The sequence below is a fragment of the Medicago sativa genome, chromosome 2 (assembly GCF_051527215.1).
Source record: "Medicago sativa cultivar Bolivia chromosome 2, Bolivia_mono, whole genome shotgun sequence".
NCBI classification, from domain to species: Eukaryota; Viridiplantae; Streptophyta; class Magnoliopsida; order Fabales; family Fabaceae; genus Medicago; species Medicago sativa.
This window is the reverse complement of record NC_140750.1, coordinates 83,377,816-83,388,902: the sequence shown is the minus strand read 5'-3', so window position 1 is coordinate 83,388,902 and position 11,087 is coordinate 83,377,816. Positions and strand designations below refer to the sequence as shown.

At 30.4% G+C, this 11,087-nt stretch overlaps 1 protein-coding gene across 1 annotated transcript; it reads left to right on the top strand.

Moving 5' to 3' along the window:
- Positions 1 to 4,961: 4,961 nt before the first annotated feature.
- Positions 4,962 to 10,774, top strand: LOC146951617 (P-loop containing nucleoside triphosphate hydrolases superfamily protein). Its single transcript, XM_085747628.1, has 7 exons — positions 4,962 to 5,640; positions 5,934 to 5,988; positions 6,176 to 6,377; positions 6,669 to 6,775; positions 7,590 to 7,645; positions 9,024 to 9,116; positions 10,390 to 10,774. The coding sequence occupies exons 1-7, from the start codon at positions 5,008 to 5,010 to the stop codon at positions 10,495 to 10,497; spliced, it is 1,254 nt and encodes a 417-aa protein (XP_085603754.1). The 5' UTR covers positions 4,962 to 5,007; the 3' UTR covers positions 10,498 to 10,774.
- The last annotated feature ends 313 nt before the right edge of the window (positions 10,775 to 11,087 follow it).

Here is an 11,087-nt window from a genome sequence, read left to right as displayed (position 1 = left end):
TTAGTGTAGGCTCATCTGAAAGTCACGATATTATTCCAACATTGTGATAAACTGTTTGAGGGTTGCTAGAAACACATTTTAACATACATTTTTCAACACATTCTCTTTGATTTGATAAAATTCACATGAATCCCACCAAATCATGTGGGTCCCATATAAATTTTGTGGGTCCCATGTGAATTTTAACCAATCAAATAGAGTATGTGTTAAAATGTGTGTTCCTAACATTTCTCATATTGTTTTGTTAGTTTTTGGATGTCGTTTGTTAATTTTTTTATATCTTAAATTTTAGCTATTGGATGTCATTCACATTCATGCTATGTTTTTTATTCAACCTCTATTGTTTCAAATTTCCTACAGTTTTGACCTTTGGTGGTATTAGACAATGGAAAACTATATATGTAATATGTTGAGTTGATAAAATACATGCATATTAAACAAATATTTACACAAAAATCCGCAACTCCTTCAACAAATTGGAAAGATTATTAACAATTCACTATATTCCTTATAATCTCATAGACAAATTGCACACACTCCGTTTTTTTTCCTTATCATTCCTCTCATGTTAAAATTCAATTTTTACCTTCTTTCCTTATCGAATTTATGTTCTTTCTCTTGAAAGAAATGAACAAAAACCTCCCTCCATTAAATCACCATTATCCCACCTTTTTACCATGTTATGCCTTCTCGGGTCTAATTTGGTAATTTGACTATGTTATCAAATCACATTTGTAGAGAGTCTCACACTTAAGAGAAATATGTTAACATGTCGTGTGTGAGTTAGAGTTCCACATTAGATCATATACCTAATTTCTTTAAGACCTGGATGAAAATGTGATGTCAAACTTATTTGTGTGGCTGCTTTTAACATAACGTGATTATCCAACCCATTTTAACCCTTGGGAAGTCCCAACATTATGTAATTTTTTTTTTTTTGCATTTGGATGTCATTGGTCTTGGATGTTATTTTTTATTCAACCTCTATCATTCAAATTATTTCACTTTTGTTCTTTAGTCGGATCTGACAATGGCAAACTATAGATGTGTTATGACGTGTTAACAAAATTCATGCTTATTACTTATTAGACATTTTAAGTTAAGATATTGTATCAAATACATTTGTGTGGTTGTTCTTAATCTTTTGTGAATTTTTTTTGTGCAACCCTCTAGTTTCTAGAGGATAGGGTCCTAGTGTAAAGAGGGAAAAACTAACAAATTATGTTTGAAACCCTAATACTAATACAAAATATAAAAAAGATAAAATGACAATGTTAGAATCAAGATGACTTAAAAATATCAATTGATATGTGTTATGATCTTATTAGTTTACAAATTAAAAGGCGACGTATGCTACAATTAGATTGACCGAAGTAATAAACATTTTTTAGTATAAGAAATCAATATCACATGATTCATGCAAATGTTGATTACATGATATTGTTTTCATTAGTTATTTTCTTTTAACATTTTGATGATGGATAAACCATGTGAATTGAAATTCTTATGTCTACCAAATGAAAAAAAAATGGAGAAAATGGATGAGGGGGATTTGAAATTCTTATGAAAGCAAATAAATAATAATCAATAATAATAAATGGAGATTTGAAAAATCAAATTATATTTGAACTGTGTTAATAACATATAAATAATAATCAATATATATGTATATATTTGAATTAGATTTGAAACCGTGCTGCATACATATAAATTTGTCATCGTAAATTAATTTTATTCCATGTTCATTATCCTAATACTATTGTGGGTAAAATTAATTTGGTTAAATGCTATAATATTTTCAAATGAAATTTAAGATGACAATAAAGATAATGATCAACTTTTATTGGCTGATAAAAAACATTAAATGAGATGAGAAATGTGAATATGCCGCATGTACTTTTGATGATCTTTCTTATAAAAATTCTTGATGATATTTCTCTAGTTCTAAGAAGTGACCAGTTAAGAGGTTCATAGAGCACTCTTCTCATCCCTTTTGCCATCACAAAGTGTGATGTATGTTGATGTGTAGTTGGTCGATCAAGATTGTATTATGTGATATGTGAAATATAAGTAGAAAGAATACTATGTAATCTCTAGCAGAATGAACTATCAGAGAGATGAGGATGATTATTAAAGAAACAAATTTGAAATACATGCTATAAGACATTTATATAAGTCCTTTTTTTTAATTTTAACTAACCATCACGATCAAGTAACAAATGATTAAATCAAACTGATAATATTAAATTACTCAAATCAAACACAATATTTGAAAATTTATGTATGTTGATCAATCAAAAAGATATAAATAAATATAGATCAGTAATTAAGTTCATTCTTATATCCTTAAAAAAAAGTTAATTCTTGTCACCCCCTTGGTAAATAAATTCATTCTTATCACAATTGTTTTGACTTTTCTTCCGATGAATTATATGAACTTTTTTAAAGCACTAAATAAGTTTTTTTTGACCAATTTAAGCATTAAAGGATATGAAATTAATTAGTACCTTTTATGCACCATTAAGTTATTCCAAATACTTTGGTCAAAAAAAAAAAGTTATTCCAAATACCACCACCCAAAAAAAAAAAAAATCATTCCTTATATATATAAACGTCTTGCTTTGACTAATATGTATGAATGCTGCAATTCATTATTCATTTAATGACTGTCTAATGAAAATTAAAATCAATTTGACACAAATCAAAATATGGCCTAAGTTTGATTGGAATATTTGTCTTTGATACAAATCAAAATATGGCCTAATAATCTAATGAAAATTAAAATCAATTTGATACAAATCAAAATATGGCCTAAGTTTGATTGGAATATTTGTCTTTGATACAAATCAAAATATAGCCTAATAAGTTTGATTAGAAAATTTCCTACTTTGATATATTTTTCCGAAAATTAAAACTAATATTTGAAAAAGTATATTTTTTAATTTTCGTAGGATATTAATTTTTATTGAAAAAGAAATAATCATTTTCGTATTATGTCAATTTTTTTTCTATCTACATAAAGATTACAAACGTATATACACATCAAAACATGAATACATTCTTATCACAATTGTTTTGACTTTTCTTCCGATGAATTATATGAACTTTTTTAAAGCACTAAATAAGTATTTTTTGACCAATTTAAGCATTAAAGGATATGAAATTAATTAGTACCTTTTATGCACCATTAAGTTATTGTTATTCCAAATACTTTGGTCAAAAAAAAAAGTTATTCCAAATACCACCACCCAAAAAAAATCATTCCTTATATATATAAACGTCTTGCTTTGACTAATATGTATGAATGCTGCAATTCATTATTCATTTAATGACTGTCTAATGAAAATTAAAATCAATTTGACACAAATCAAAATATGGCCTAAGTTTGATTGGAATATTTGTCCTTGATACAAATCAAAATATGGCCTAATAATCTAATGAAAATTAAAATCAATTTGATACAAATCAAAATATGGCCTAAGTTTGATTGGAATATTTGTCTTTGATACAAATCAAAATATGGCCTAATAAGTTTGATTAGAAAATTTCCTACTCTGATATATTTTTCCGAAAATTAAAACTAATATTTGAAAAAGTATATTTTTTAATTTTCGTAGGATATTAAATTTTATTGAAAAAGAAATAATCATTTTCGTATTATGTCAATTTTTTTTCTATCTACATAAAGATTACAAACGTATATACACATCAAAACATGAATAAACTAAACAATAGTCATAGATAGAAAAATAATTGATATCCAAAAAAAAAAATCAAAATCTTTCATGGAATAAGTACAAATTGGAAGCAGACACAAATACTAAATAAATCTTACAAAAATATTCAAATAGGACTAACCAACAATCTAAAGGCAAAATTTCAATAAAATATGAAACCGAACATACATATATTATAGATGAAAAAGAACCCAACAAATGGACATTCTCTACACACACAAAAAAATTTACATTATCTAATTTTCTCTTGGCACATAAACATTCAAAAAGTTGCATGGGTAGTCTCTTGATTGACTTCCATCTTCAAACTAAAGATCCGGTCAAAAACAAAAAACTTATAAACACAAAAAAAAATTGAAAAGAGAGAATATGAATAAGAAAACAACAACATAAGAAATCACAATATAAAGTTACATAAGAATAAGAAATGTTAAATAAATTAAACAATAAAACAATAAAAATAAGAAATAAATAAATAAATAAAATAAAAGAGAATGGGGTTGAAAGCAATGATTTTTTTATGAAGAAAGAGGTAGATGAAAATAATGAAAATCAAATTGTCTATATATAAGAAAGAATATGTCATAACCAACTTTGATTGGTTGATGAAAAATAAATGAGTCATATGATTCATTTTGATTGGCTAATAGAAAATGAATGAGTAAAGATCCATTTTGATTGGTTGATGAAAAAAGATTAAATGAGATGGAGAATATGAAGACGCCACGTGTACTATTGCTTATAGATGTATGCTTTTGTATTATATAAAGATGAGAACTTGTGTCATGAGAAAAAAAAAACTTTATTTTAAAAATATAATCGTCAATAATTGAATGCCAATTTAGTAATAATAGCATTAAATAAGATAGAATTAGTAGACATTTAGTTTAGCTTCTTCAAAAAAAAAAAAGAAGAATTAGTAGACATTTACTTATATTCAAATTGTTATCATATGAAGTTTGTGATTTATTATGATGCATTGTATCACTAATATTATTCACTTTAGACTCTTAGTTTAGGAACAATGCATAACATATGTAAGGTCTGGAGTTTGAACCCCGGTCAAAAAAAAAAAGAACTCTAACGTGAGTTAATTTTATTTATTTTTTATAAATCAAAATGAAAAACTATGAATTTAGATAAGTAATTTAAAAAATAAAAGAAAAATACTAGACCAAAAAATAGAGAAGATAAGGAATGGAAAATGATTAGGATTTGGTTGTTAAGTTGTTATGTGGCGGGGAATGGAAAGAGGAGGATTCCTGAACTGATGGCGAAGCTGCTATTACTTCTACGACCGCCAACTTCTTCCCATTCCAATTCATTCTCATTCAAAAAACCACATCATTCGCAATTCTCTAGCTGTGTTCGCTGCTGCAGTACTAGTGATGATGATGAAAACAACAAGAAGAAGTTATCAGAGCAATCTTCTTGGGAAACTAAGGATTCTGAAGGAAGAGACTATCTCTATAGACTTGGCGCTGAAGCTGATAACATGAACATCGCCGTTGGTCAACGTGCCGGCATCATTGACGATGTCTTTGCCGGCAATTTTCTCGGCAGAGACTCCGACATTGTCTTTGATTATCGTCAGAAAGTCACTAGATCATTTCAATACCTTCAAGGAGATTATTACATTGCTCCTCTTTTTATGGACAAAGTTGTTACTCACATTACCAAAAACTACCTTTCTCATCTCCTCAATGCTAAAGTTCCTTTGATTCTTGGTATTTGGGGTGGTAAAGGCCAAGGTAAAACTTTTCAAACTGAACTTATCTTTCGTGCCATGGGAGTTGAACCTGTTATTATGTCTGCTGGGGAACTTGAATCTGAAAATGCTGGTGAGCCTGGAAGATTGATTCGTGAGCGCTACAGAACCGCTTCTAGAGTCGTCCAGAATCAAGTTACGACTTTTTTACCCTTTTAAGTATGTCCAAATTCATGATTACTTATACATTTTTTCCATTCATCCAAACAAATTAAACATTATGATTTATCTTGTTGATTTTACATCCACCTAGCTATGTTGTATGCACAAAATAATGCTAAAGTAGTCTACATTTGCTTATATTGATGGTTGATGTATCCAATGCTCCCCTTATACTGAGTCTAGAGCAATATTTATTAGTCGACCAATGATTCCGCATTTCCTTAATTTGCTAAAGTAGTCTGTCTACATTTGCTTTCTTGATACAGGGAAAGATGAGCTGTTTAATGATCAATGACATTGATGCTGGTCTTGGTCGATTTGGTAAGCTAACATCTGATTAGGCCGAGAGAAAAAAAAAATGATTATTTGTAAATTTTATTCCATATCCCCCTTTTCGTTCATTAGACTATAGTTTGTGTGTGCGCGCGTTGCATTGCGTCTCCTAGTGTTTCAGTTACTTGGTCAGCGGTCAACCCTTACTGAACATACTTTTCCTGTTTTAATATAGGGAATACTCAAATGACAGTCAACAATCAAATTGTTGTTGGGACTCTTATGAATCTATGTGACAATCCTACAAGAGTTAGTATTGGTCAAGATTGGCGAGAAGCAGATGTCACAAACAGAATTCCAATCATTGTAACAGGAAATGATCTTTCAACTATTTATGCTCCATTGATACGTGATGGAAGGATGGATAAATTTTACTGGTAAATTATCATTTTCTTTTTTTATTCTAGGATTACTACTTGCCATTCATGTATTTTAATTATGGTAGTTTTTGTCAGGTGCATTGTTGGATAAAATGTTTTAGGTGAATTTTTGTATAGCATTGTGGAATGAAATTTCATGATCGATGTGGTTGATAAAGCTATGTTTAGCATGATTTACCTCATCTATCACATTGCTAATGCAATGACTCTGAAGTATCTGATTTCATGAAATGAAACTAGGTAAGCTATGTCACTCTTCCCTAAAATGTTTTCGTAAATGTGGCACAGGCAGCCTAACCAGGAAGATATACTGAATATTGTTCAAAGAATGTATGAGAAAGATGGCATATCCAGGGATGAAGTTGAAAAAGTTGTGAAAACTTTTCCTAATCAAGGTACTTATTCGTATGCCATGTTGGTTCAGAAAAGTTCTATTTATCTGTTATGCTGTTAAAACAGTAGTAAGAAGGTATATGTTATTATTCGATATAAATTAAGAGAAATGATATTTTGACAACCACTTTTTGACAACTTTTGGACAACTTTCTCTCTCATACTCACATGATATTGTTATCCTCTCTCTTCCTTTTACTCTCTCCATTGTTTTTGACCAATAAGAAGTGAAAAAAACAAGGTTGTCAACAAAGTTGTCATCAAATGGATGTCACAATATCATTACTCATAAATTAAGTAGTACGATAGAAAATCTTGCAGTTGTTTATTTATATATCATGCTGCCTATTTTATTCTATGCTTATTATTGTGACTGATATTTCCTTTAGAGTGCCCTTCTTTTATCACTCTCATTCTTTATCTTAACTAACTTATTTTCCTCGTTTGCCAAATTTGTACTGAGATATCAGGTCTGTTCTCATTTAGGACCCATAGTTTTGATTTTATTTTAATCTTGTTTAATCAATTAAATATTTTTTTTGTAAACCAGAAACAATTTGTTTCTTGTTTGTACAGAAAAAGCACTTTTCTTTTGAAGCAGTTTCAATTATTTGTTTTTCTCAGAAGCGACTCAAAATAAGCTGAATTTGATCCATGTAGCCGACCCCACCTGGGGATAAGACTTGGTTGTTGTTGACTCAAAAAGCAGAAATCTGTTTCTTTTTCATATTTTTTTTTTAAACTTTAAATAAACAATCTTAAAAGTTTGTATATGAATTTCAAAACTTAAACACACTCTTATTTTGATACCGGCAGCATTGGACTTTTATGGAGCTCTAAGATCGCGTACATATGAGAGATCTATTTTAAAGGTATGCAGATACCTTAGTTTACATTAATATATCTTACTGATCTAGCTGACTTTCCATTTCCATATGTAAAAATACTAATTTTCAATTACAGTTGCTGTTTATGTTTGGTGAAATATTAATGGTAGTTTTTGATGAACCAAGACAATACCAAAAGAAAAAAGGGAACAAAAGACGTTGTGACAATCTCTTATTATGTGACTCTTGGATGTCGCACATTTTACGCTATAGAAATTATTCATCATCCATCGCCTGAGATACTTTGTAGGGTGTAGGGCTGGAAGAAAAGCCTCTTTCAAAAGAATCTCCTGTCAGTTACTTATTATGTAGTTTAAATGCTGTTGGAATTACTCACACAGACAAATTAATACCACTCCTAGTCCTGCCCTTTTGTAATGCTTTTGAGTGAACCATTTTATTTTTGCCCAGAAGGCGTTGTGAAGTGATTGTTGAGAAAAAGGATCTAGGGTATGAACCCTCAACCTGTATAAATGCAAGCACCTTATTCTAGTATTAGTTATAGAAAAAAATTGTGATCTCTGTGCATATATGTAGTACTAAAGTACCTATCAACTATCCAGTATGCACAAAGAAGTTGGCAGGTTTAGTGCCAATGAACTAGTTCAAGTTGCTTAAATTACCCCGATACTGCCCAGTGTTTGATGGTGGCTTTCTCTCTTCAAGTAGACATTTGACATTTTGATCCATGGTTTTTCAAAAGGGTAACAACCGAAAAGATTCCTTGTGCTAGAACAGTTTATATTATCCAATACAGCCTTCTCATTCTAGAAAAGGCTTGAAGCATGATAATGCATATGCCCATTGTAACTTGTAATGAAATTTAATTGTGAAAATTTGAAGCATAATAAATTGGCGTTCTCGACAATTGACCATAAAAGGCTCTAATATCACATAAATATAAATGATCTGAAGAGAGAACCCTGAATGCAGTGGCGTATCCAGGAGGCTGAATGTGTAAATTTCTATCACCTTGCATTTTAATATTTATTTATTTATAATAACCAGGGGAATGTGTTTCCCAGTAGTAATGTATGCAACATAACTAGCAGTAAGTTTTTCGACAATGAAAGTTGACAACTGCCATTATATTTCTGCCATTATATTGAGGGGTAACCTTGGCGCAACTGGTAAAGTTGTTGTCATGTGACTGGAAGGTCACGGGTTCAAGTCCTGGAAACAGCCTCTTGTGTAAAAAATAGGGTAAGGCTGCGTACAATACACCAAATGGTGGGACCCCTTCCCGGACCCTGCATATGCGGGAGCTTTAGTGCACCGGGTTGCCCTTTTTTTTTTTATCCATATTTAATTTTTCCGCACAAAGATTGCTGCTAATGACATACAAACTTGTGGTGGATCTTAGTGGGTTGATGATATTGGAGGTGCTGAAAGTTTTGCATCCAAATTTCTCAAAAGAAGAAAGGACCAGAATCTTCCTGTATTTATTCCTCCAGAGGTAAATAGTCATCCTTTTTCTCCTGTTCTGTTCTGTCCTGTTGTGTGGTAGGCTAACTGATGGTAATTGGCTGTTTCCTGTCAACCAAATTAATATTGATGAAATATTGATTCAGCTCATATATAAGTTGAAACATAGTTTATAGACGAACATAAAATTATAAGATCTAAATATAGCCAAAATTATTAGGGTCATGGTCTTAACATTGTAGCGTTGTTCAAATCGACTTGACTGATTTGATTGTATTTTAAAAAAGGAAAATGCTAGATATCAAGAATGGATTTTCTTGATGGATTCAAGAATGACATGGCAGAATAATCACCCTTAGATTTCAGTCTTATTTATCAACGTTTCATAAAAAAAAAATACATAATACCCACCGAGCAATGCTATATATCAAGAAAGATTTTATCAAGAAATTGTCCCGAAATTAATGTTAGCCAATAAAATCCCAGCCTGGCCGTAAATCATGGGGTGGTGGGTGTTATGTATTTTTTTTTATGAAACTTTAATAAATAAGATTGAAATCTAAGGGTGATTATTCTGTCATGTCATTCTTGAATTCATCAAGAAAATTCATTCTTGATATCTAGCATTTTCCTTTTCCGTACCCACCACCCCATGATTTTCAGTCAGGCTGAGATTTTATTGGCTAACATTAATTTCGGGACAATTTCTTGATAAAATTGTTATGAATAGTTATTGATATTATCATGCAAAGGTCTACGTTTGTAATTTTCCATTGGATAGATAGAAGATGAACAGTCTAGTTCTAAATTGAATTCGTCAAGATGATGTCTTAATATGTGATTTTCAACATCATAGTACGACTTGATTACAGATATTGAAAACTCAAAATTTAAAGGACATTAGCTTATCTTTAAGAATTTCCACCCATGATATTTTACCTTGTGATGTTTTTATCGTTATCTCTCTTGCACTTGGAAAGAGATCTTTCGTTATAATTTCTTTCCGACTCTCATGCCAATTCTTTTGCTGGCCAACATTTGGGTATCCTCTCTGCTATGTTAGACACATAAAGTTCTTAACTCATACTTCTGATATTTGAACACTTCATTCATGAGAAATTAGTTGCAAATGTTTTGGGGGAGGAAACATTCATAGTTATATGTAATAATAGTACTTCTGCTTTTCATCTTTCTTTCTTTCCTTCTTTTCCTTGTCTTTAAAGAGTAACATTTCTATTATTGTTGATTTGCTTTACTGAAAAAAATACAAATGAAATTAACTGCTTTTCTATTTGGTTGGATAGCAAACGATCAATGCTTTACTTGAGTCAGGTTATTCTCTGCTCAAAGAACAACAGTTAATAATGGAAACTAAACTTTCGAAGGAATACATGAAGAACATTGAAGACTAATAGAAAGCATGTTGGTTCTCTGGTGCAAGTCCACGGGAATTATGTATGATTGTGAAGTCGCTACCTTCAATAAGGTCCACTTTTGAACAGGGTTCTTCTTTTTATTGCTTTCTCATTTTTGTATGTATAATTCATCTGGATACAACTCATATTAGTTAAAAGAATGCGTGAAATATTATCCAATAACAGTGTAAATGTGTAATGATATCTGGTTCATTGGAACTGCATGGTGGATCAAAGAGGATATATATAAATATATAAACCTAATTACCTTCAACTAATCTTAATTTCTTATGAAATCTGGCACCGTTATGAAAACTGAAGGGAACAATAGCTAAAACTTCCGGATTCTCTGCAATGTTCTCAAGTCATTCTAACAAATTTGCATATACAAAAATAATTTTTTTTTGTTATAAAACAAAAATTATATCTTATTAGCGACCGAAATTTCAGAAATTAACTTCATGAATTAATAATGGATTACTGTAAATGATACAATGATATTGATAGATGCCTCAAACTCATATTTGTAGACGTGTACCTTTGAGTACGTATTTACGTCACACAAGCACTTAAGCCTATTATGACTT

Excerpts from the sequence above, each read along its gene's own strand:
- LOC146951617 (XM_085747628.1), top strand. The coding sequence starts at position 5,008 with ATGGCGAAGCTGCTATTACTTCTACGACCGCCAACTTCTTCCCATTCC. Across the intron at positions 7,646-9,023 it reads ATGAGAGATCTATTTTAAAG|TGGGTTGATGATATTGGAGG; the intron begins GTATGCAGATAC and ends GGTGGATCTTAG. Across the intron at positions 9,117-10,389 it reads CTGTATTTATTCCTCCAGAG|CAAACGATCAATGCTTTACT; the intron begins GTAAATAGTCAT and ends TTGGTTGGATAG.